The sequence below is a fragment of the Pocillopora verrucosa genome, chromosome 4 (genome assembly GCF_036669915.1).
Source record: "Pocillopora verrucosa isolate sample1 chromosome 4, ASM3666991v2, whole genome shotgun sequence".
NCBI lineage: Eukaryota > Metazoa > Cnidaria > Anthozoa > Scleractinia > Pocilloporidae > Pocillopora > Pocillopora verrucosa.
In genome coordinates, this window is record NC_089315.1 from 16,764,141 (window position 1) to 16,791,774 (window position 27,634).

At 38.7% G+C, this 27,634-nt stretch overlaps 1 protein-coding gene across 1 annotated transcript; it reads right to left on the reverse strand.

Annotated features, from left to right (window-relative positions):
• Window positions 1–52: 52 nt before the first annotated feature.
• LOC131775542 (A.superbus venom factor 1) lies at window positions 53–26,990 on the reverse strand. The gene is made up of 42 exons (XM_059091658.2): window positions 26,844–26,990; window positions 24,484–24,644; window positions 24,364–24,389; window positions 23,914–24,091; window positions 23,738–23,790; window positions 23,405–23,422; window positions 22,872–22,923; window positions 22,244–22,323; window positions 21,987–22,029; window positions 21,803–21,887; window positions 20,695–20,794; window positions 19,595–19,834; window positions 18,763–18,960; window positions 18,032–18,151; window positions 17,054–17,122; window positions 16,411–16,602; window positions 15,855–16,043; window positions 14,781–14,855; window positions 14,306–14,357; window positions 13,634–13,687; window positions 13,331–13,477; window positions 12,817–12,946; window positions 11,790–12,018; window positions 11,188–11,424; window positions 10,525–10,576; window positions 10,020–10,094; window positions 9,460–9,555; window positions 9,060–9,251; window positions 8,453–8,531; window positions 7,841–8,003; window positions 7,349–7,429; window positions 6,578–6,746; window positions 6,059–6,225; window positions 5,108–5,269; window positions 4,693–4,758; window positions 3,667–3,998; window positions 3,371–3,458; window positions 2,896–2,964; window positions 2,079–2,184; window positions 1,567–1,662; window positions 1,317–1,394; window positions 53–570 (listed from the first exon to the last, which is right to left on the reverse strand). The coding sequence occupies exons 1-42, from the start codon at window positions 26,915–26,917 to the stop codon at window positions 266–268; spliced, it is 5,178 nt and encodes a 1,725-aa protein (XP_058947641.2). The 5' UTR covers window positions 26,918–26,990; the 3' UTR covers window positions 53–265.
• Between the last annotated feature and the right edge of the window lie 644 nt (window positions 26,991–27,634).

Genomic DNA, 27,634 nt, shown 5'->3' on the forward strand with positions numbered 1-27,634 from the left:
TGAATTATACCAAATTATCTGTTAGTCTTCATAACGAAATAAAAACTACGCATGCCTTTGAAGGTTTTTTTAATGCTTAAAAATAACTCACTTGCTAACACAGCAAGAAACGTATCTAGTCTACAAAAAACATAAGGCAACTGGAGCAAGTAATCTTCTTCTTTTAGGCTGCTCACAGCAATTTGGAAATGATAAAATGTCTTAATTTAGCAAGTTAGCAAAATGTAGACGAAACTAATCAAATGGGCAATAATCGTTCAAAAGACTAAGGGCAGACATATCTCTGAGCAAAATCCTCCAAAATATCCTTGTTGAGACCACGTTTCTCTGGCCACAGTTTAACAAACGCAGTCTTGTCCAGCTGGTACCTGCCCCCTTTATCCAACCCCATGATCAAGTAATCTGTATTTTCCTTCATATCGGGACTCTGGCACGATCCACGTTTCTTGAGTTCGATCCTCTGTCTAACCTTTAAGTTCTTGTGGCCTTGTTGAATAACTTGCAAAACCTCGACAACGTAGTTTAGCATACTACCGTCTTCATCGATCAGCAGAACCTTTCCTTTTATAACTGTAAGTAAATTATTGAATACGTTATACAAGCAAAGGGGAATCAAATTCCTTGCCTAGCGTTTTGAACTCTTTAATTCGTTTTCATTATCCGCTTTCGTAGGCTCATCCCGACTTTTGTATCATAAAGCGACTAAGGTGCTCATAAAAGTTGCCGGTTGCCCCCGACCGACCCCTACCTCGCAAGGTTTCTCTAACTTTTTCTAAAGCTTGTCACTATTCATCAATACAGTCCCTTGTGAAGGCAGATCCTGTAAAATTTTGAGTTTCACACCCCAAGCCATCATACAATGCTCAGATAGAATATCAATCAGTCATTTCAGAGCACAACACTATATAACACATGATGAAGTGTCCCATATTTTTTTACACCGATCCAAACCTCTGAATTGAGAACTGAGTGTTTTCTAACAACCAGATTGTGAGCTTGAGATTTTCATCGAGTAATTGTTGTTGAGGGCGAAGCCCGAATCAATTTTCACGCATAGAAATCGGGAGCGAATAATCTATTGGTTAGATTAAATCTAGTTACCTTGCAAATGTTTACAACAGGACAGGCTCGTGTTTTTATCTCGTTTACTTTACAACCACACAATGCTAGGCTACTCACTCTACTCACTATATATCACGGAATAGATAGTGAGTAGCCAATCAGATTGCAGTATTTGGGATAGAACGGTAATAGATTTATACTGAATCATGATAGCAGGTACTACGCTTCGAATTAAAAAGGAGTGGCGATCTTACCGTAATTGTAATTGTCACAAGCTAAATTAATCAGCTTGTCCACATCACCAATAGGAGGATCTCTTTGAGCACATTCATCTGGAATAGGGAAATAAAATTACAGCAATGAATAAGTTGAACGCCCTCCTCGAATGATTGCTTAATTTGATGCTGAGTTACTAAGTTGTTTAAGCCATTTTTAATGTCATCAGACGTACATGTTGACAAAATCGTTCAAACAGTGGTGTCTATTCTGTCTAATAACCCTCACCTTGGGTGCATTTGCACGATCTTGAGCCAACTTCACAAACTCCCAACTTCAACGGGCTGTGCTTGTCAGGTCCATAAAATTTGCTGCAGGATTGATCTGTACTCATGAAAACAAACAAACAAACAAACAAACAAACAAACAAATAAGTATACAAATATTTACTTAATTCGTTAAGAATTCCGAGTAACTTTAACATGACTAATTTCTCCGAGTATTTACCCTCTTAACAATGACAATAGAACCGGAACGAACCAGACCAAAACATCAAAACCCAGTTGTTCAAAAGGTAGATAAAGCTATCCAACGAATAAACCGCTATCCAGCGGATATGGGTTCACAAAACGAACTGTGCTATCCACTGGATAGAGATTAATCCAGCAGATAGCGTTCACCACCATTCGAACAACCAGGGCCAGTTCCGATGAAATATTTTTCTCTTGAACCTGACATTCAATAATGCATTACACATAACCTTTATATCAATTCCATTTAAGTTTTAAATAAACTCTGACCTGGTTCGTAGTAGTCGTATACATTCACCGGTACCGCTTGCACGACTCCCACATAATATTCTTTATCAAACCGAACATCTACACACAGAGGACGGTCACTGCGAATCTGCGATGAAAAATGATCATAAGGCCACTAGTATAACACGGATCACTTCCTATTAATATTTCAAAACAACTAACAGAAAGAAGACACACGATTTCTAGTGAACAGCGACTGCGGAGACCACATGGTAACATGGTCATGTTAATGTGGTCTGCGCCAATGGTCACGGACCCAGAAAAGTGTCTCAAGTAGAAAGACGGATAGGGAAAAGGTTAATAAAACGAGAACACTTCCTTTAACTACTCTAGTTTAGCAAAAGATTTCCGTTTAGAGAACGACAGAATTTGCATTGAATTTAATGGCTTGAGAAGTGAGCGAATACAAAACAATCAGTATTGAACTTCAATCACGCGATCAAGACTATACAGTTGACTCCGAAGAATCAGCTTGACTGTACTTATACTTAAAAGAGAGCCTACCAAAGCCAAGGGTGTACTCTAGATGTATCACAAGTAGACCCGAGCTTGGATGATTTAGCTCAAACTAGACCGCCATTTACTACGTCTTTTACAGATTCAGAATTTTCGGCGTACTTCCTGTACTCTACTGGCTTCTCGCCTGAATTTAAAGAATTTTGCCCGAGATAGAGGTGAAGACGCGGGGGACGACGACGACAAATGAATGCCACCTTTAATTCTTTCCCCCTGTGCCTCCTTGTATGAAAGGGAAACCTAGGCTTGTAGAGATTCATATTCACTGATCTACATATCTTACCTCACTGAGGTAAACAACCAGTGAGGTGTGTGAGACCTCAAGTTTATCCACTTCAGCTATATCCTGCAACTGTTAAAAGGAAAGAAAGCTTTCAAAATTTTAATTCAAAATGACACACTTTTTCCTCCAACTTTGGTTTTATGAAAATTTTAATCGTTTCCTTATGAGCTTTTTTCCAGCGATTTTCCAGGTTTATTGATGTCGCTGTCACGACGATGACAGTTTCGCGAACCATAGTTTGAAACAATCTCATGTACAACAACAACCAAAGTGCAATGAAGACACTGAATCAAAAAACGAGAAGGGCGGTCACAACCGCGACAACTAAATAAAACCTATTTGAGGATTAATAGCAAAAATATCAAATGTATACGAAACATAAACGAAGAGAAGGATAGAAGGCAATTACAATCAAATTGAGTGCACTTTAATTTTCTTACCGATTGTGTAGATAGCGAGGTCGACATCAACCTACCTTATTCAGTGAGATCTGATCGGGTTTAAATCCTGTCAAAATTCCAATATCCATTATAGACATTCCGATATTACCTCTCTCTTTGTACCTGGAAATGTAATGAGAAACATTTCAGACCTACAGGAATTTCATTGAGGTCGAGAAATAGCCGGGTCATTGTGTAGAGATGTGTCGGCAAGACACTTTACCCTCATCCAGTGCCACTCTCCACCCGGGAGTATAAATGGGTACGGGTGAACCGACAGGGAAAGCTGACGAAATGCCTGGGGATTGAGGAATGAGGAATGAAAACTTACCTAGTGCAAACTTTTAAGTGAATGCTCTTCACGGGCTGATGTTTAGGTGGAGGCCTTTTGTTTTTATTACTCTTGTTCTTATTCCTCTTCTTTTGCTTTTCTTTCTCCTCTTTTCTGCATTTTCTTTTCGCTTTCTTGCCTTTTAATTTCTTGCACCGATTTATTCCTCCCTTGTCGTTCTTTTTTCCTTTCTCATTATCATCATCAGGTTCATCTTCCACAGGGCCAAACAAATTGCCCACTTTAGGTTCTTTGATTTCTTTCACTGTGATGTTTAGGTCAAACTTACAACTCTCGCCACGAGTCGAAGGAACGTTGTAACGAACTTCAACCTGAAATTTAAACCCAAATTTTAAAGACAATTTTTTACTCTTTCAATAATGCGATAAGGGTGCAGGGAAATGAATATATCTCCTTTTCAAGCGGCAAGCAAAGCATTTCAAGTTGATTTTTTTTCACCGCGTAAGGTGGTTCAGATGAGAGAAATTGTAGATTGTTTAAACTTTTGATAGCTGACAACATCTCACATCTCTCATTTTAATAGCTGACAACAACTCACAACGAAAGTGACCACATAGCAAGACAAACGATTATCCTTCATGGTGAAAGTACATTTATAACAATGACACACCATATATATCTATCTCTATCAACACATTAAAACTACGAAAAAAACTCGTGTTTCCTGGATTTCTACTCATACAGTGTACATTTTATCTAACTCATTGCAGTATAAAGACGCTGAGCGAAAGGCGAGAACATAGGTGAAGTGCCAAATCAATGAGAAGACCGCAAAAAAAAAAAGGGGGGGGGGGGGGCTAGAATGTCGTCAAATTCATCAATCAAAAGCAATTTTCGCGCACGGCCATCAAATTGGTCATGATCGGCGCATAAAAACTCCTAAGAGTCAAGCTCATTATTTTCATTCCATGTCCCGATGTATTATAACTTGTATTCTTAGTTTTTCCGCATTTTGTGTCTGGTGTAGTCCGCAAACTATGGCACTGAATAAATTGTTAACCTTACCTCCACCATTCCTACACCGGTTCCTTGAGTGTCGACAAAGAGATCTCCCCCAAGGAGATTCTTGATCTGCAATGAAACACATAGATGAACTTCACTCTCCGGTTTAACTTTGCGCATAAAATGACTGACCCTTGACACAATATGCGTTTTGATTCCAATTTTCACCAATTGTGCCGAAATGTTCCGGGATCGCTTTGAATTTGCGTTATTTAATTTTGCCTTGTTGGGAAAAAAAAACACGAATGGCAAGGCCACGATTGGTTTCGGTTGCACACTACATCGTTTGAAAAGGCGAAACGAGCTTTCTACTACACAAATCACGAAGCGACACATCGCAAAACAGTGCAATTCTCGCTTACTCAAACCCTCCATTGAAATTTCACTATAAGTAAAGTATCTCGTTCGCAATCCTTACATCGAATTGTCTCCGCAGCAGTGCGTTATCTGGCGTGATGTGTACCGGCGGTGGTTTCCAGTCTCCATTCATTACTGATGACAATTTCACTCTCAGATCCAAGTTGTTACCGACGGTCTCTTCACTGTACATAGCTAAAGCTTGAAGAGCTACCACTGTATCCTAAAGAAAAACAATTCTGATTGATACATTGTCGAGAAAAGCTGCGAAAAAAAAGCTCAATAGACAAAAATCGATAATAAACCTTTTAGCTTGATATAAAAGTGATCTGAAACAAAATCTTCACTTATTTTCCACTTAAGTTCGCTGTGAATAATATTAGAACCCCCTTGTTGTTTATAACAAAAAAGGCTCGTAAGTAACTTAATAAACTGAAATATTTAGAATAATCCTACAGTAGGTCCCTAAAAGGTTTTAGTAAATTCAGTGTTTTCGAGAAAATAGGAGGAGCCATGAAAATTCTTAATTCTCCGTCTTAAGATCGTGTGCGCCCTATTCATAAGAGTGGATGTCCAGGGAGAGCTGGTCGCTTTCGCCCCACGCTATCATTCGAATACCATCCAACAACACTGTAGAGAGCTCGTTGGCGGGCTGCCTTGTTTTCAGTGTTTCTATTCTTACAATCCCTGAAGCAAAAAAGGGGAGGGAAAAAGACAAATCCTGGGAGAGAGGTTGGTTGGCAAGTGAGGCCACGCATTTGCTTTATTTGTAAGTGCTCGGATCAGCGGTAATTGCAAAAAAAAGTTCCTCTCTTCCAACTATGCGTCACCTGTCAGCCGACAGATAACCGGTACGCCACCGACATATAACCGACAGACAACTGACTGTCGGTCGATTGTCGGTTATTCTTCACCCGGACCAGCAGTTTGACGTTTACGTACACAGAAAAGACAAAAAAATTGGAGATTACTGAGGCGAGCTGCGATACTTTAACTACTTTGTTAAACAGACCTGAGTAGACACGAATCCAACACCGCCCTGCCTTTGACTGGTCATATACGTCACAATAGGACCTGCATAACCTGTGCGTCCGAGGAGAACTTGAGTCATCAGCGCGTAACCAGCGGTCTCCACATCCAACGCATTGCCACCAGTGTTCCAGTAACGTGACTTTTTAGCTAAGAGGAATTATTAAGAAATTAAGAATTCAAAGTGCTCGAAAATGAACACCTCACTTCGAACATGCTTACTTCAGGCCTCAAACTTGGTTGCAAGCGGGATTTTGTGCCTGATGCTCAACAAGTTTGTCCAGTGAAAATTAAGTGAGGTCTCTGACGAGTATATAGACGACACGAAAATTCGCGTCAAACTGGAAAACAATTATACTTTAATGCGTCATATAAAGTTATTTCTGTATAAATTGATTTTGTGAACTAAATTATTGTTACTTTCTCCCTTATTTATTTCATGCCATTAACGTGAATGACAAACCAGAAATCAGCAGAATTTCTTCGTAAACCACTGTCTTACCATTGTCATATATAGCCCTTTGTACTAGGCGGTCGTTGGCGTTGGTTTTTTCTTTGCTATTTACCAATGCCAAAGCATATGCTGTGAGAGACATACTGTAAGGTCTGTTCAGGTTTTTGTACTGCTTCTCCAAGTAATCTGTCGCGCGAAGTATGGAGGCTTTTGAGGCCTAAGAGAAGAACAATTAGAAGTATTTAGTTCAATGCGATATTAAGTTGTTTAGAATACAATAACCTAAAACGGGAACACTCTGTCAGCTATATAGTAGTGCTTGAAGTAGGAGGTGCGCTAGACGTTGAAACAAAGCTAGTGTGGAGTCGCAGAAGAACAGGAAAGGCACTAGAGTTCAGCAAGCTGTTAAATGGAACGTGCACTGTTGGTTGTTCAAAAATGAAATGTAAACACACCCATGGAAGTGTTTTCTAATGTGGTGGTATTATTGACCCCTGTGATAATTGCAAACAACTCGCGTGAATGAAGAAAGCTTGCCCATAGCAGTTGAAAATATTTTGATAATGAGCGCATTGTCAAACACATCCGACGAATAGAAAGGAAAAGGAAAAGAAGCAAGAATAATTGAACAACGAACTCTGTTTTTGGAGGAGTTTTTTTTTTCTGCATCGCAACTGGGCGTATACGTATTTCTGTGTTTGTTCTCGTTAAATATCTAGACCGGTACTCATCCTTTAAGTAAATTCTTTTACCACAAATGTAAAGAAAACGTTGTAAAGGCTGAGAAGGAATTCAAACAATTAATAGTTGAACACTTACCGCTCCTGAGCATTTGCATTCCGCGAGGGCAGTTAAAACAAAAGCTGTCATGGCAACATCTCCTTCCGTGTAAACACCTCCCTAGAATAAAGCAACGTCGTTGTGTTTTGAGTGATCAAAAATAATTCGACGATTATTGGACCTTTGACGAAAATCAATAATGAGGCGTAACATTTCCTGATCTCGTCGATGACATCCTTAGGGTGGGGAGTTGAGTTTACTATTATTATTTTTCTTGGAACGTTCTCAAAAACCATTCTAAGTCTGTTCTAAGTTCGCAAACAAACATTCAACATGTTCCAGACAGGCACTCTTTTATAATACTCTACTTTTTAAAACTGATCAGAAATGGTTCCCTCAATAGGTGATTCTTCATTATCAATAGCCGATAATATTGAAGCATAGAGTGGAGGCATGATACGTTACTTAGACCCAAAGGGTTGCGTGACACTCCCTAAATAGAGGGTTATGGAGTGGAAAGAAACCACTTACGACCATCTCTCTGTGAATGACTGCGTTGACTTCGGGCAAAGCCCCATCTCCTCGTTGGTTATTCATCAGCCATTCAACAGACCGACAAACCATTCCTTCATCAATGTTTACTCCTGCAAACTGCTGAGCCTCGCAGAATACTCTCATTACAAAAGCGGTCAGCCTGGACGTGAAATGATGAAATGAAGTTAGTAGGCACAAGAAGTCAGCCAGCTATACTGCCCGAAAAAGTTAAATTTAGCAACAAAAAAGAGTAAAAGAGAGCCAGGAAATGTGAATTCAAAAGAATAAAGAAAGAATATGGTTCCTGGCTAAAAAAAAAAAAATGATTTGAAAGTGGGCTAGCTTAGAAGTATTTCATTCGAGAGCTGTATCCAAAGATATGATACTAACATAATTTCGTCACGGAAAAGCCTACGTCTACTCATCAGGAGGGGGGCGAGGGTGGAGGGAGGGAGGGAGGGAGGACGTGATAACAGGAATTCTGGGAAAACATCGCAGGACCAACACCTCCCGGAGACAGGTAGAGCAAGTCAGATCTATTTGGTTGGCAGATATACCTCTCATACTTTATTAAAGTAACTGCGTAAATCAATTCATATTTCTACAAACCATGTACTTCCAGGTCGGCTGTTTCCAAATGCGCTGAACGACATATCACTTCGACGATAGTTCAATTCTCTTTCATAGCCTGCAAAATAAGTGCGCTGCTGCATTAGGATCAAAAGTAACAAATTATGAAATTACCTGTTCTTCAATAAATCATTTTTACCCTAGCAGCTTCCTTTACTTCTTGTTAAAAAAAAAAAGAGGTAAGGTAGTTTAATTCACACTAAGGCAGACATCGGGTTCAGAGAAAGATCGCGTCAAGGGGAGATAAAGGGGCATTGCCCCAAAATAATTTTAAATATTAAGAAAGTCTTCAATGTCGACAGTCATGTTAAAACATAATCAGAAGGGTTCAGTAAATTTACATAATAATCAAAGTTCCTACGAGACTTCTCAGCCAGGCAAGGACTTCACACGAGTGCGCAGTTTCCTTTCGAAAATATGAAAAACAACGACAACTGAAACGGGATGGCACAGCCATCCCGTCACATATTTCGAAAGACGAATTACCTTCTGTAACCGGCCATTAAAGCAAATTTTGTAAAACCCTGTGCTTTAAACAGGAAACTCACGAGCTCTCATCCAAAGATTTCCGCCCAACAAAGTTTACCTGATTGAATGAATCGAAACGCATTTGCTTCGTTTGCTCCACTCAGCTGATTGGTGCTCATCAGATATTTTAAAACGTAGACGTTCGGTGCAAGCCCTATCATATTTTGCTCCCCACAACCAGTAGGTTGTCTGATAAATCTCTCCAGACCACCCTCAATGGTAGTGTTGACGACTGGACCAAGAAGGTTCCCTAAAACGAAAAAGAGAGTCACCACCGGTTAGAAAGCTCCAAGTTTTCACACGTTTTGGATCAAAATGTCTCCATATTTTCCTTCAAACAAGACAAGGCCGAAGGATTGTGCAGAGGGAGCTTGAGAGCGAAGAAAATTTCTAACTTCCCTAGGCCCTCTCTGTTTAATTACTGCGTCTACACATTCTCGAAAAAATCGCTTACGTACCTGTCACATAAACTACTGCACCGACTGAACCAGGAATGGCTTTCTCTGGAAACTCCAACTTGATAATGTCATGCTGACCGTTGCTATCCACTCGCGCTGAGGAACAGTATAATTTATGAGATTATAATAATTTATAGTAACTCGCATGTGTTGGAATCTGAAATCATGCAATAATGGAAATCGTTCTTACTGCTAGTTTTGGTTCCACGAAAATCGATTTATAATAGCAAATCGATTTACACGCCCAATGAAAATAAAAAATCATTGATAAGACAGGGCAACCACTATCTCATTCGAAACCATCATCGTTTCAAATCAGTCTTGTTGTTCAAGCCACACTCCTACCTTGTTGCTCACGTCTGTTAGATTTAAAGCCATATCTTAAGATTTCACTCACTTTATTTTCATAACCTAAGTGTCTGTCGAATTTCTTTCATTGTCATCCCTACAAAATCGTCGGCTTTCGGAAAAAAATTAAAAGCTTCAGCCGACACATTCTAATTGTTCATCTCAGAATTGCAGCTTTTCACTTTTGCAAATTTAAAATACATTATACATACATTGTCTCTGGAAGGGTGCGGCAGTTGGTTTGTTTTGCTTTTGATCTCCATTTTTAGGACCATCGTTTAGGTTTCCTACATGAATTGAAAGATAAATGAAGTTAAAACAGTATGGTTAATCTGTTTTCATCCCTCCACACACAATGAAAAGCTAAAATGACTCAACAAATAACTGCATAGAACTAAAAAGTTGTACATCCATAGAGTGGTTCTCCGTTCACGGATTTTACGCCAAATTAAAATTAGCAGTGTTCTTTAATGCAGAGGGAGGAAAACTAACGAATCTCTCAGAAAAAAAGAAAACCTTAGAGTAAGAGCAACAGGCTACAAAAAACTGAAGTCCCTTGAGACAACAGGTCGAGGAATCGCCAGCCAGCGCTGCCACTACGAGGCCTCTCCTTAGAGGAAAAAAAAATTACCCTTACCTTAACATAACAATATACGTCTTCAAGAGTTTCTCTTAATATTTTTATTTAAATAGTTTGTATTACTCGAGAAAACTTACCATTTGGATCCAATACGAAAGACTGTGTTTTCCGAGTTTCCTTTCCTTCCGGCTAAAATGAAATGTCATAGGAAACGGTTTAAAAAGTCTTGAAAGTAACAGCAAAGAAAAGTGGAAAATAACGGTGATCCCCCTTTCGCCATCCCTAACTCTCCTACATTCTGTCCGTTGTATGGGCTCATAAACTCTTCTTATATCCTGACAAAGTTATGGTTGTTCATCTTGGTGACTGTAATTATCATTTACCTCAGAATTTCATGGCTAGGGGCTTATGCAGGACAGAATCAACAAACTAGGTAGAGATATCATCCGTGGCTTCCGCCGTTTCAAACCACACCCAGAATATCGGACGCTGTGCCGCGAGCTTAAGAACGGAAAAAAATTTATGGATTGTGACCCAACTGCCCTACACGCACATTAATTAAAAGAGGCGATCCACTAGAGACTTCACTGTCCACGGTAAAATGATGTTAATTTTAAGATATATCATATATATCATGAGATTACAACGAATTTTATTTTCAATTATAAAAATGTTCCGTACCAAATTCTCAGCCACAGGTAAGGAACATTCTTATCATGTTCTTAAAAGTTCCACCCCAATATTCTTGTGAAAATATGATTATGATATTATAAATAGAAAAAATGAAAGGAAATGCCTACCACAACGTAAAGTTTTCTTCTCACAGAATCTCCAGCTTGGTTCATCATTGCTCCACCAACATCACCTGCTAGTATGACTGAGACCTCAATTGAGATTTCTCCAATTCTTTTAGGAACAATTGGCACAGCAACCGAGCGAGCATTGCCGGGCGGAATATCAACGATACCAATCTGAGCTTTTTTGCCATCAGCAGCAATCGAGCAAAAATCTTTGTCACCCTGGAGGTAAATTTTTGCCTGAAGAAGACAATATGGAGAACTTGCACTTACATTGCGAAGGGTTAATTGACGGAAAACTCGCCTGTGTGAATGAGCCTTTAAATTTCAACTCTTATCGAGCCTTTCCTATCTCTTGGCACTTAAAAAATCGTATGTTCGAATTTCGGACGCCTGCCATGTAAAATTAATTTTTTGTTATTCCTTTCCCCACACTAAAGGAAATTTCTTTAAAAAAAATGGGACAGATTGCAATAAAGGGACTTAAAGGATGACACGAACTATTTTAACATCATTCACTCACATCATCAGTTCGAATGAACTGATGACTTGATTTTCATTCTACAACAAGAGCGTCAAAATACAACTCTTCATTTCCAACTCACTCTCAGCTCTTGATCATGGTAGTTAAACACTGTTGCCAGGATGGATATTTGCTCTCCTCTTTTGACTGAATATGGGAACTTCAGAGAGAGAAATATTGGACGCCATGCCAGAATCCTGAGAGGCGTGGCTAGACCCAGTCCAGTTCTATTGTTGATTGCCACGGCCTGCATGACCCACGTGGTAATGGTGTCGGGTATGGTGACACCCATCTGAACCAATCCATCCGGGCTATAAAACATTGCATAACATGACGTAACGTGACAAGACATAGCAAAACGTGGCGTGACACGAAATTACATCTCATGAAATGTCTTGGCGTGGCGTGACGTAACCTAAAGTGACGTGGCACGACGTGGCGTGACGTGACGTGACATGACATGACATGACATGACATAACATAACATGACGTGACATGAGATGATATGGCATGACATGATTTAGAAGGTTGTATTGAATTAATTTACGTTCTGTTGCCTTGCATTACATTAGTTCATATCAAAGGAGTAACATCACAGTTGAAGATTTTGGAAAACTAACCCTAATCTCTACATGTTCGTCATTGGCAATTCGGGTTAAACTTCTTCATCTTAAACAATCTTTGATCCTTTTGTTTCATTCCTGCCTAGGAAGCGTTGGTCTTTAAGGTTTCATTAAATTTGATGAGGCCTTTTTGCCCTCGAATTCATGCAAAAATAATCCCAATGTAGTTCAGAAACATGTTTCTAACCTCATTGAAGCCACTGAAACCTACTTTTCATTCCCTTCCTAGTTCAAAAGTTTCTTCTGCGTTAGAAACAGTTTCTCAGATAATAGGTGGCAAGTTTTCGATGTCGTCTAAGAAATTGTGTTGGAAAACTACTCTCCACATCACTCTGGTAATGAAATTCTGCTAAGGTTTGAAAGTCAGCTAATCTCACTAACAACAGTCCTTTTCGGTACCACCCTGATCCGGTCGCTTACAATTATGTGTACGATCTTATAATAAAATATCACGGAAGCAGTTCTTTAAGAATAGACATGCCTTACCCAACAACTTTCTCGTCGTAGATCCAGGTTTCCGGGAAAAAAGATCTGACTTGTGTTTGAGAGAGGATTTCTTCTTCACTTGGACCAAAGTCATCACCGAGATCCAGATTTCTTGCCAGAAGTGCAGAATCTGAAAGAGAAATAGCGTTTTAGAGGGCATCCAACTTGTCCTCTCGACATTTGCAAAAGTATGATCTTATTGGAAAAATAAACGTATAGGAACTTTACACCGACAGCCAATAAGGATGAAGTTATCAAACTTTTCATTGGTTTCTTAATAATAGTTCTTATGAGAATGTCTCTCCTCTGAATAGATGAAAATCATCTCAAACAATTGTTAAAGAGAAGTCAATAATATAAATGGGTACTAGAAAAACCTGACAAAATCCTGGGGAAAGGTGGTGGGGAACCCTGCGATGAGGTACTTACCATGTGAGTGAACAAATCCTTGTCATTTGAAGCGAAAGAGAAGTGAAAACTTGGGCAATGACGAGCCTATACACTTAACCCATACCTTCTGCACCAAAAGCTTTTTTACAGCATCGCCAGAACGTTGTCCTACAAGAGGGCGAAGCAAATGTAGTGTCGTCTATGTAGCGCCTTGCACAGCTTCTCCCTTCCTCGTCTGGCTTTTCACCCATTTTACAGTATGCTTTGCAATCTGTTGAGTGAAAAACATTCACTGACGAATTTGAGTTTTAAATGGGAAGAGAAAAAGAGATAAATAAAAATACACATCAACTGTTGTGTTACGGAAATTCTGATCGAAAATAAAACTGGATGGAAGAACATTGTTTTACGAAAAAAACTTGTTCACCTTCTTTGCTTGCACTCCTCTTTTTCCGAGCATTATTGTGCTCGCAGCCGTAATCTGCCATATAAAAATGATTTAAAGAATGTAAAGATCTTCGACCTTGAACTAACTTTGAGGGGAGGGAATTCTTCAGGTTAGTGAAATGGTTTCAGAGTTTGAAGGGCCTGAATTTATCTTTCAAATCCGGCGGAACTCTTAATCCTCTTGGTATCAACGAGCACTTTCCATTCACCTAATTTATGATTATGTTTTTCATGTTACTATGTTCCCACCAACAGCGTAGCTCCATCTTTTTGTATAGACAGTAAATAAACCACGCACAACCCACAATTCATCTTTCCGCTCTGACGAAGTTCTAGCGCTTGAAACTTCAGCTTTAAAAACTATTTACGATGGCCAATTCACGTTACCAACTCAGCTGTTAAAACCAAATCATCTTATCATACCCCCAACGACGAAGCAACACAGTTTCTTTTGGAAACTTGCCCCCTTCAGCCAGTAAGTATTAGTAGAGGTTAATCAAATCAAGTCAAATAATATTAGTATTGATATTCTCCACACTGTTCCCTTCACATTTCCTATACTAATGACAAGGAGAATATGAGTGACAATCACGAGCTTCTTAAATTGATGATCATTTCCTACAGTGAATAAACTGACTGCGCAATAATTTACCTTCTCTCCCGTCACTCACAAAGTTCTCAGTCATCAGGACAACACCAGCATTCTAAGAAAACAAGAAAAAATAATAACAAAATTATCGCAACCTTTAAGTTCCTGAGAATCTAAACAGGAGAATCTAAATGGCTATACTTTTTTCTATCAAAGCATGCAAGTTCATTTTAGAAACTACCTAGATGTGATCTGAGAAAAATTTCAAAGAGTGATGCCCTTAACTTGTAAATGAATCAGTTTTCATGTCACCAACTCCATCAAACGAGTGAAATATTTTCAAACTTCCCTTATTGTTTCAGTTTTCAAATCTAATATGCCAATCAACTCTTCAAAAGCGTCAAAACAACTTTCAGGTGTCGCGTCCCTTAAGAAATGGATTAGCATATGATGAATATTTCCTATACGCTTGTGACAATACCTTGTAACTTAAAGAAACCTTTGGTTCACTTTTAGTCAGGCCTGTATTACTACTAACCTTAAAAATGTCTTTGTTGTTCCGTCCTCCTCCTACACCACAACCAAGATCAAGTCCCTCTATGGTCTTAAAAATCTGGGAAAGAAAACACCAAAGGTTCAATTATAATATAATGTTTGATACATTCATTCAAGGCGGCTCCAAATCCAATCACTAGGACTTTACGAACCGTGATTGTTACGTAGAGAATTCATAGAAGTGTACACCCGAGCCAAGTGGCCCGCCCAGGCGGAGCTTGTCCCAGTTTCCATGGCATCAAGCGACTGGGAGTATCACTACTCCCCCCTGGATGGGTTGCAGGTCCATCTCAAGGTGGATAAATCATACTCCGTCATAAAGGTCACCGGGCTCGTATATAAATCACCGGCTCTTACGACAAACAACTAACTGTATTGATGGCATTGTATACCATTGCTATGGCGACTGATTAATTTGAGAATGAGGTTATCAGAGATTCAATTTTCCATCAAGCGTAATGAACTAGATTGAAGCACTCATTTGAAAAACCACATAATCATTTTTAAGATCAATATATTGATTTATATTTTACAGATGTGAAATAACACTATTTGTGCTTAACTATTGTTACACTTTGTGTGTCGCGCTTTTGTATTTTGTGTTTGAAAGCCGAAAGCTCACGTTTTCAAAAATTTGCAACCAGAAAAAGCTGTTAACCTAAATAAGAGACCAACCCTGGTTAATCTTAAGTCCTTATTGCCGACCATGAAAATCACTCGAGTGGTAAATATATAAACTTCTCCTCACAATTTTAACACGTCAACAGGAATGAAATGGGAAAAAATTAACAACTAGGGAAAAATTCTGAATGAACAGCAGGAGCTCTTGATGAACCCACAAAGGTGTGCACGGTATTGGTCGCAAAGGTCAACTGCAATATTTGGTGGTAAAAGAGTTCATTGCTTTTGATACAAGGCCTCATACATGGGTACCCTCGAAGGGCAAAATAATCCTCTCTCTCTTCGTAGGAGGGCTGAATCAGCCATCTTAATGAAAAAAAAACCAATGAAATAAAAACACAGACGAATTGTAGCATTGTAAAGCGACACCACTCACCCTGTCCTTAGTAAGTCTGTTCTCGTTTCTCAACAGGTACACACTTTGGTCTACACTCAGAAGACCCAGACGCGTCCCTTGTGGGGCCCTGACTTCCAGTAGGTAATGTCTCCCAGGGTCTTTTTTCACTTCGTTGAGCTGCACGAAGGACCCATCGGCCTGCTGTTGCCACGAATCTGGAAATTCGACCTAATGTTGACAAAATGCGATAAGTATTGTATAAGTATTAGGAGTATAGGCAGTGTAGGTATAAGGAAATGGTAAGGGAAAACGGGGGTCTCTATTAAAACGGCTTGTTAAAAAGTGGCAATTTTCACAGAAATGAGTATGGTGGTTGGCAGCTCACGGAGATAAGAAAGATAAGTAACGAATTACAATGTATCAAACATTCATTTCTCTTTCTATGCAAAACTTTTGGGAAGATTGCTGTTCTAGGTCATCCGAAAAATCGAGATACAAGCAGTCATCTCACAATTCACCAGATAAAAAAAACCCTTTCACAGATGTTGAAAAAATCCCTTCTTGCCCGCATTTCACCATATCGTTTTCTCGTTACCTCGGTTGGAAGTTTGTCATCAATTCTGAGCAAAATGCTGTCAGCTACAACGCGTTCGTTGCTGTCAATGTAATAACCAATCAAACGTGCTGATGGTGACATTTCAGAAGTGACACGGAACGACCAACTTTTGAACATTCCGTCAAAGTTGTCTGTTGTGTTGTGAGAAATAATTCGTCCTCGAGACACAACCTGAAAGAGAACTGTTCAGATTAGAAAAGCAGAAACCAGATGCTACTGGAACTGTAAGGTGAATAACGGTTATCCATCCGGAAAATGAAGAAAGTGTAATATCAGTTTAGTGAGCTTGCAACGAGAGGAAAGATTCAGCTCCCCTACAAAAATTACCTTTTCACTCCCAGAAGTGACCAAGAAGTTATTATGTCCTTACAGTATCAATACAAAATTATGCAGAAAGGTAATGAGAGTGTACAAAACTATCAGTTGGAAAGTTTTCTTTTTTTTATTAAAAACCAAATTCTCAGAATTAACATTGTTAAAAATGCATGGCAAAAAGAAAGGAGAATTGCTATGTAGATCTAAGGAGTAGTAGGGTTATGTGTGGTTTATCATCCTCTACATTATTCCCAGACCTTCCCATAAGTAAACTGAAAAACATGGCAAACGCAAGAACTAAACCTACCGCAAACGAAAGTTTGGCTGCAGCGTCGTTGCGGCTTCGATAACTTTCACACTGTATTTTACGGCCAACCTACGGAAAAAAAAAGTGTATGTGAAATATGAGCATATTTCTCACCTTACGACTTCCTTGGTTTAGAGAAATCTGGGAGTAGAAAATAACCCAGGACTGCATTGGCTTTGCATCGCTGAAATCGCTTATGTGAATGGTCATCAATACTGTGCTATCCTCTCAATCAATCATGAGCAAAAGTCAAAACCGGTAGTGACCTAGTTACCCGCGTTTTCCCGCGTTTGGAGTCGTTTTTACGTATTTTCGTTTAAACTCTTATTGTTCCCTTGTGTAAAACTAAGAGCAGTCCCTCCGAAGTCCAGTGTTCCGCGTGGCGCGCTAACATCAACTTTTTTTTCACTGACGTTTTGACTCGCGCGCAGGACTTCGCCGGAAAAAAAGTAACTGCGCATAGGCCATCCCTTGGGATGACGTATTTTTCTGATCGGTAACAGCACGTTTTTATTTCACGAACCTCAAACAAAAAGCTCTCTATCAAACTATTCCTGGACCAAGCTGTAAAAAAACCTACTGAAGCGCTCTCATCAGGACCACAAGCTAGGTCGAATAGTCTCATTTGGCTATTTTGGTAGCTGCTAAAATCATGTTTATCCCTTTTGATACAATCTGTACATAATTGCAGAAAGACATATTTGCTAACATATGTGCAGTTCTAAAATGAGCGATCGACAAACTTGTGGTGTAGTCTTATCTCAGCTGGTATAGCCTTGCACTGCTATCCGGGAATCACGAGTTAAAAATCTTATGAAAGCCATGTGTTCATTTGCCTTCGAGACTTCTCTTCGAGCTCCTTTCGATTGCGAATATCACGCGGGGATTTTTAAGACAAGTGGGGTAAAAAGCTGTTTACTGCCAACAAAAAATCTTAAACTTTAAATCACTGAGCGTTGACCGGACAATCATAGTTACCTTTCCATGTGTCAGCTGACGAACCATAATCAGCGGTCCATTTTCTGCGTCAAATGGGTTCACAATCAACCTGGCGACTGCATTCTGTTGAGGAGTTAGGTTCTGATTGTCCGTTTTAACCTAATCAAAAAAGACATGAAATAAGCTCCACTTTCCCATTAAATCGTATCAATTTGTCGATTAGGAACTGCGGCGCATTTTGCGGGCTAAAATGGAGACATTGGCGCACTAAAATACGCATGCTCACGTGATTGTTCAGATTGTTTTGTTGTTGTGTTTTTTTTTTCTAAAATGACTCTTGGCCGGACCGAAAACATATTTCTTAACTCCATTGTTTTAATACAGAGAGAAAACACTCGTCCTGACTAATCAAAGAGGAATTTTGGGGGGTGGTGGGTCATTATTCAGATCAATACTGAAATCTTAGTGTTTCACTCTTTCGCAAATATATTTAGAAGCTTTACCCAAACTGGATATTACATACACTGAAGATCAATCCTTACTTTTTCCACATACTGTTTCATAAAAAACACCGTCAATGTGACCCTAGAAACATAGCTCAGGTAGCTCATTGAATAACAGCCAAATTTTTTTTGATTCAAATCCATCTCAATCCAGAATGATTCAGAATGGCTCTCGGTGAACACAATACACAATTTTCTTATTTTTGTATACTAAGAATTAGAAGATGAGCCTCCATAATCTGGTTGAATTACTGTGTTTAATCTTACCTTAATATTAATTTCCGCACAGTTTGAACAAGCATCCACTACAAACTCAACCTCTCCATTTTCATCTGTCAAGTCTACCACATTGGGGTCTCGATCCTCTCTCTTCAAATCGATTTCGTTATTTCCCTGTTTCCCTTTGGCAGAAATCAGCATTGGAACATTCTTAGCTGGCTTTGTGTTGGGATAGGTAACAACAGCCTAAAACAAAATTGCAATAATATTAAAATCTGCCAATAACTGTCAGATGTCATGCTCCACTACTCTCATATGAAGAAACTAACGTATGGAAGTAAAGACCCTTTCTACGGGCTACAACAGTTCGTTCGCTTTTCATTTTTATGACAAAACACCTGACTAGCACACAAATCATCCTTTTCACAAACTTTACTTGATTTTCTTATACAAGACCTCCCCCTGTCCTCTGTTGGGCTACACAGTTTTTAACCCTTTGCACCCTAACATCAGGATACGAATTCTCCATACTGTTGTGTGTGTGTTTCCTATGGTACTAATGAAGAGAATTTGTTTAACAATCCAGAGCTTCTTTAGTTGGTGATCATTTCCTTTTAATTCTCATAACCTCAATGTTTGTTTTAGGGGTGATACTGATAGGAGAAAATAGTTACTAATCACTCTTAGGGGTTAAAGGGTTAAGACAAAGTATGAGGGCTTGAAGACTAAATTTAAATGCAAATTCACCCCCTGGAAACACATTTACCATCTTTAGAGGAGGGGGAGACATTCAACACCAGAAGAGTGCCAAGATATGGTCATTTTAACCAATTATAGGTTTTGTTTCCATCTCAAAGACCTTTTATATTACAGTTCTTACCTTCACTACATACCGCAATCCTGGTTTAAAATATCTTGGTGTGTTCTTAAAGGCAATGCGGTAAGGGCTTGATGTAAATTGGCATGTTCTATCCTCAACAGTTGCCTTGTTACCAGTCACCGCCTCAACAACATCAACCTGAACCAGAAGTCTGGCTTTCAACGGGAACCAGATATTCCCAGGAAGGTCTCGAATCATCTGGATCCGTCGTGGGACGGTAGTAACTCCACTGCTGTGAAGCTGAGTCAAGAAAAGAGAGAGTTGAATGGTGAGACATGGACAAATGTTGTTAAGAACAATTTTGTTCCCACAAAGCCATTTTATCTAAGGTGTCTGCTTTAATGCACATTTCATTGGAAAAGAATGAAAGCACTTAACAAATTTGTCAATTCAAAAAATCAGTCGGTTATTCAAGGACTGAGTCATTCAGTTGGTCGGTCAAACAGTTAGGATCAGTCCGTCTATCAATCAATCAATCAATCAGTCAATCAATCAGTCTGTCAGCTAGGCAGTTTGTGAGTGAGTGAGTGAGTCGGTCAGTTGGACAGCTTGATCAGTCAGTCAGTCAGTTGGTCAGTGAGTCATTCAGTCAGTCAGAAAGTAAGTCCGTCAGTGAGGCAGTTAGATGGTCTGTCAATCAGTCAGCCAGAAAGTTTGTCAGTCAGTCAGTCAGATTTGCATTCAGTGAGTTGATTTATCTATAAGTTGGATAAGTTGCTAAGCATGTAAGAGAGTGAGTTTCAGTTGGTTCATCAATCAGTAAATCAGTCATCCAGTTAGTCAATCGGTCAAGATCAGTTAACAAATCAATGAGAGAGCATGTACCAGTAAGTGAGTGACCAAGTGAGAGAGTGAGTCTGTCAGTCAGTGAGTCAGTCAGTCACTAGCCAGTCAGTCAATGAGTCAATGAGTCAATGAGAGAACAGGTGAGTGAGTGATTGAGTGAGTGGGTTATTGAGTCAGTCAGTCAGTGAATCAGAGTCAATTAGCCAATCAATAAATAAACCAAGTAGTCTGTTGAGTCTATCAATAAACTCAGCAATCAAAGAGAATCAGAAGTCAGTCTGTCAATCTAATCTTTTTCCCGTGTTACAACTTACTATAATGGTTTGCGCATCAAACTTTATAGTTTGACCATCAACACCCTCAATAAACAAAGAATATGTAGCACTTCCGAGAACAGGTTTCCCATAAGTGTACCTAAAAAAATGCAAAATAGGGCAAAACAGCTAAAAAAGAGATTGGTGACTCGTTGGTGCAAAAGTAACTTCATGCAACAAGGAAGGAAAGAGGTTAAACACTGACAGATAACTTGTTTTTTAGATTTTTTGTTTATCTATATATTTCCTAAGACTGGAAGTTTAGAAGTAAGGCTCAACTCTACCCTGTTAATTTCCTATTTATATCCCGACATTGAAATATGGGATACTGCTAGTGGGCCACTCCCTCTAGCTGTGATTAAGTCCCTCACTATCACAGTAGAGCTCTGTCAGGGGTTTTCATTATATGTTATGTGGTTTCTTTGTGTAATATTTTTGCAAGAGCTGAGTGATAAGATTATAAGATTATACTCTAGAACCAAAAAACCCAAACGATTCAAATCCAACAAGTTTTGCCACTATGTGGTTATCACACTAGCATCTTTTATCTGCTATATTATGGTGAAAATTAAGAAAATTTTATCAAAAGAGTTAAAGAGAAGTAAAAATAAATTGAGGAGAAAAAAAGGAAAAGGCCAACAGCCAGACATGGTAAATCAGCAAGAAAAATTACTCTAGCTGAATTTCAAAATTTGTTGCTTTAGATCCAGCAAAGAGTTATTTATTTAGCATTTTTAGCTTTTTCTATGTTTCCCCTTATTGTTGTCTCCTCCTCTCTTCCTTAGAAAACGATAATACTGAAGTTTCCAAAACGTTTTAGTAAAGGCCTAGCAATCAAATAGTACTTTAAAGCTCAGTGGTAGAATTTGGAGCACAGAATCCAAGGGACTGATATTTCATCCTTGCAGGGGATACATGTTTCCTTTTCCCTACATTGTGACCAGATGGATAAAATTTTTTTTTTTTTTTCATGACCAAGCTCGAAATTTACCATCTTTCCCATTCTATGTGAGATATTCTTTGAAAAATGAAACAGAGCTACTTTGTATTTTAAAAGTTTCTCAGTTTAGGATAGTGTTTGTTTTCGTAAGCAAAAGCAATCTCTTACCTTGCAGTAATATTGATCCCGAATTCATCGTCTGTTTTCAGTATGTAAGGTGGCACTGAGACTTTCACTGAAAACTTGGGGAGCACTAAGAGATTAAAGAAGTATGCATAACTATTAGCATGAAAAATAACTATTAGCATGAAAAATACCGAGGAACCTAATAAGTATTTCAGAATATTCTTACCATATTCTTTAACTTCAAACTGCACAGAAGTGTTGTGGATGTTCTTTAAAAAAATGAAAAGAAAAAAAAGAAAAACAGAATAAATAAAAAGAAATTCAGTTGATGACTAAGTGTAAAATACTTTGGCTTCTCTTTACTTCATGTGACTGAAATTATTCTGTTTCTCAAATTGAAATCTGTTTTGTTTTAATGGCACTCTCATTGACCGGGTAAGAGGTGTGATTCAGAGAAAAAAATAAGTTAGAGATCTGGAATACCTGATGACCGTAAACGGCTGTTATGGTCCAATTACCATGGAGTATAAAGTCGCCCAGTTCGAGCCTTTTTGATATGATACCTTGAAAAGAAAATAAATAAATAACTTAACTATGTCAAAATTAACATTCATCATCTGAAACACACTCAAATCAACCAACCATACCATCATTTGCATTGCTTGATAGCTAGATATTCGAAAGACTAGTTTACCAAGTATTTAAACGGCACAGTCACCTTACACGAATCGCGGGGCCGTAAAGACACGTGAATCATATTTTGAAGGTTACTACATCTTCACAGGCCAGCCGCCATTTTGAAATAGCCCAACCATAAACACGTGACCAAAAACAACTGGGGTCTGGTTTGATCCACTACTTCAGTTCGCTGACAACCAAGTGATTAAGAAAAATTAACTATTTAGCCCTCTTATCTACCAGCTAAGTTCTCGAAACACTTTTCGAAATACAATTCTTTCATAAGAGTGAAGGTGAATAGGGTCTACTTGCAAGTTTCAAAAAGAGGATGTGAGCCGAACACGTAGCTTCAAAAGGAAAAATGGACAATTTGCAGGAATGATGTGACCTTCTTTACAATCTCTCTGAATGCTTGACAAGGAACAATTCAAACCTGTAGTGGTGTCCAAGTCTTTCCACTGTTGTACACGGACACCCTGTGGATTCTAGAAAAGAAAAAAAAAGGTTACACGCTTAGGACCAAATTCTAAACTCTAGTGAACAAAGATGATATAAATTATTTTCCAATAAGGCTTAAAAGTTTTGGTTAAAGGACTGCGCTGTGATCAACGAATTCATCGTCGTTCAAGCACTCAGAAGGAATTAAGCAAAGGACATTGTTTTTAACAAGACATTTCGTGGCGAGGGGGGCATTGGGATTTTAGCTTTCACGGCTTTAGCTATTTTTTAGATCGATTTTTTCGGTTTTTTGTTCCAAAAAAACTTAGGTTTTTCGGTTTTGGTGTTCATTGCGGTTTGCGGATTTTCTGTTTTTTAGCATTTGGTATTCGATGTGGTTTTCGGTTCTTCATTTGGGTTCAAATTTCATTCGATCTGAGCCATCATGTCTCCAGCAGTAGAGCATCGATCTTAAACAAACCAAAGAAAAAAGATGAAAAAAAAAAAAAAGATAGTTAAGATGCTTACCATGACTACTACGGTAATCTATATCAAGGAAAAAGGAAAAAAAACAAAAAAAAATTTAGTACGTTCTTCGAAAATAATTAATTGGACATGATTGGTCGTTGTTCATCAAGGTCCTTCAATTAAAAAGAGAAACAGAGCTACACAACAGCTAACTTTGTATTATAAAGGGTTAAGGTTTGGGAAGAGGGCTTCCTAAACCCTCTGTTACGAAGGAGTGATTTCAGAGCAAATAGGATTTGATTGCCGTACGAGTTTTATGAAACCTAAGTTGATTCGGATGGGAAAAAAAATATACAAGAACCACTGAGAGTAACATGTGATTGATGTACTCACCTTCCTCCTTGATGGCTTCATGTCAAACTCAAGCGGCATCACTCTGATTTTCACTGTTTAATAGAATGAAGTTTGGGTTAGATTCAGTTCATTATACTGGGGAGGGTAGTCGTCTACCTTCATGAATTTTTTTTTAGGTTTGGGTCGAAAGCTGGGGATCAATCGCAACATCTTACCACTCTGTCTTGGTGTGTAGACGGGTTTGTCAGTCTGTATGAATACCACCCCGTCTTTGTAACTCAAAAGAATCTTCGCTTCTTTGTGAAACTGAAAGTGGCCATCATCTGACTTTGCAATCAAATAAATATACTGTTTATCTACGGAACTGGGATCTGAAAGGTCCTGTGGGTCCACCTGCGAGGGTCAAAGAAACGGCAGTTAATGGAAAAACAAAATTATACTTTCATGAAACCCCAGATAGTATCTACTGTTTCATACCTGAATCATAAAGCCCTTTTTTCTCTCAACAGGCCCATACATTTGCCTTTAAAATGTCGGTATAAAAAAACGATGTTGTTTACCAAAGGAAACACTAACAGTGAGCCAGCACCCACTTTCCCCTGAATTTAGACAACACTTGCAACATAAACTACCCATTACAAGTTAAACTGATCAAATTGTCGTACCTTTATGGGAAGAAAAATGCTTTTATCTGAAGAAAGGAAAGAAAATAATTAGAAATTTGACACTCGGGATTGTCGCATGAAAAAAAAACCACTTTTTTCTATTAACCAACGTTAAGTTACCGTTTGTCGCAACTCCTTGCACTTCTGAGAATGTCTTTTGTCTATGTGGATAGTCTTGTAAGTATAACTTCACTGTCACCGGTTGCGGTGCGTCGAACACCGTCACTGATACCTTCTCCTGGACACCAATGTGAAACATATTGGGAGCCATTATAGAAAACCTGAAATGATAACAATTGAAGAATGAATAATAAATCTTCCACCAAATTCACGACTTACTCCTGGGATCCGGCGCTTCGTCTCCCGCATTCTTTAGAAAAAAAACTTAAAAATATCTAATCTCAATGACTGGTAATTCTACTATGGACTGTTATGCGGCTTGTCAACACGTTGTTTAGTATGTCGATCGTCTAAATATATTTCTCTGATACTAATTATCATGGAACCTAAGGTTAAAAGCCTCAATGCTTTTTTTATAATTTCTTGCAAATGATATTTTTTTTGTCTTCTTTACCAATTTCTGTAAATTATGGTAATATTATATGAAATGGCAAATAAAATAAGATAAAAGAAAAAAGGAAACAAAAAAGATACGAATAAAACGCTTGTGGCTTAATGGAAAGAAGCAGAAAAAAAAATCACAGATCGGCAACGCGAGAACATGTTGTTACTGATGCGTGTCATAAATGAGCACAAATTTACAACTGAGTTGAACGCTTAATGGGTTTATGTGTCAAGTCTATAGGACGTCCTTCTCGACTAAGCACCCTCCCCTCCCCCATTCAAAACGGAAAGCAAGTAAATGACGAACCTCTCTTACTAAGTATTCCATTCGCACGAGACAAATGGAGAGATGCACGGTTACAGTATACGGATTATTATTATTTTTTTTTTGCTCGTTCAAATGAAATCTAGCTTTAGTAAAGGGTTTGACATAAAGCTGTCAGTATAATGTTAGAAAATTTGAATATATATCGTATTAGTTTAAGAAAAAAGTAATTTGTTATGACATGTAGAGCGGCACTCTTGCAGAGAAATGAAGTAAACACCCTTTTAAAAGCATGAATAAATCCATAAATAAGATTCTAATTAAAAAATTTAACAATCCGTGACGGTTCGTGTGAATTCGCAATTTTTTGCTTGGCTAGAAAAGCCAAATGCTTAAAACCCTCATGAGCTCCCGATGTTTGGGAAAAACAATACTTTTACTTCCTAAGACGCCTACGCGGTGATTGGAAAAACAAGATTAAAATCAGCAACAGCAGTTCAGGACAAGCAATGAGCAGGACCTAATGTTAAAGGAAGTCGAAACACAGCATGAGATCGGATCTGCACTCTCGCATATCGGATAGGGTTTCACGTGCCCTACAAAAAGGATACTCCAAATGAATTTCATATTGTGTGACCGCGAGATTTCTTCTTTCGCCGTCTCCCGACCATTCTGAGAACTTTTGCCAATGTTTAATTGCAACAGAAGCTCAACAGCCCACCCACGAGAAGGTTCACTTCCGGTTTCGCAGAAGTTTATTTTTAATTCTTTTAAATGCCAATTAACATCTGGAAGATTTAGCTAGACACTCGTCTATTTCCAAACATCAATTCCCGATGAAAAATAATTGAAAGCTTTCAATGCTGATTGAATTAGTCATCATTATCATTAGTTAGAAAATTAGTCCAAATAAAACTATCTTTCAATCAAATTAACTAATTTGTATTTCCGGTTTCAAAGCATTTTTAGCTCTAGGCATGAAACGGCCCACGTAATGCCCTGTCACTCAAGCATAAAGGTTGCACATCGGCCAATTTCTTTCTTCAGAGAAAACGTTTCAGTTCGATCCGGTGCATACATACACTTCAAAGCGCATTCTTCAGAGCCCCCATGCGAACTAGGTGGCCACAAAAATCACCAATTACAATTTTATTCTGGTATGCTTTAAAATATCGTTCTTTGCATCTAATATTTCTCGCCAGTTAGGAGCGCAGGTCAACGCTTTCGCAAATCAACACGATGTTCATGAACTGAGAAAAGTATAATGTCCGATATTTTAAATTCAAGAGGGCTTCTTCCCACGAGCTAATTTTTTTTGGTGCTCTCTCAATTAGATGGTAGTCATTTGTCTAGAAGCACGTCGCGCCGTTACCTTTCACGTTACGGTTGACGACGCACTTGAGCTCAAATAGTTCAGCCCAATTTACCGGCTTTGATTGAAAGTAAAAACTCGTTTTATAATATTATGACTTTTGTGGCGGACTTGCATTCACTTTCAGTGAATCGACGTAGTGGATAAATGCTGAAGCGTGATTACCCAACATTTTGCAGTTTGTGTTACTAATACAATATGCGCCGAAACTAATGAATCCAAAAAAGATCAAGACAAAAACAGAGACCTAATCGCTGTAGAAAGACCAATTTAACTAACCTTTTGGCTGCTACACAACCCAACGCAAGCAGAAGTACTGTTATTCGCAGCATTGCGCCGAGAAGCTCCGCCATCCTTGTAGCAAAGCTTTGGAATAATGAAACTCCTTCCTGCAGTGCTGTGGTTATAAGGCGTGATGTGATCTGCTGAGACGTGCCTCCTGGATGCATCAAGTTGCAGTGTTGACAGATTAATCTTAATTTTCTTCGTGTTTCACTTTCTCTTTGTCGCGAAACAAGGAAAAGAATGTCTAAGGTCACGGCAGAATAACTTCCTTTCGGATCTGATTGGAGAATAGTTCCTAGTTTTGAATGCATCACACGTACAACATCGTAAGTGAGAATTAAAATCACATTATGAGCTGTAAGGCTGCCCCTGATGTTGTCAATTAAGGGAGTAGGCAAGTATATGAGGGGAAATTTGGTAAACACTACTTAGCTCCATGTGTCGAATGACCACCCGTCCCCCACATGAACTCTAGGATATAACTTCTCGTATGGATAAATTAATATAACTCATTAGCGTAATTGTTACACCTTCATGCCCAGACTTAACAGGCTGAAGCAGTTGTTTAATAAAATGTCAGCAATACGTAATAACGCGGAAAACCTCCAAAGTGTCCCGTCCCTGGAATAATCCACAACGTCGAGAACGAAAGCCCCTTGGAAGGGCTCGAAAGGAAAAAGCTTTGGGGCACTGATATTTTACTTCCCCTTGTGAAAAACTAGACTCTCACTCAATATTTTTTATATGGCGACAAAAATGTAATGGGAAGTCCGTTTTTTCTGGGA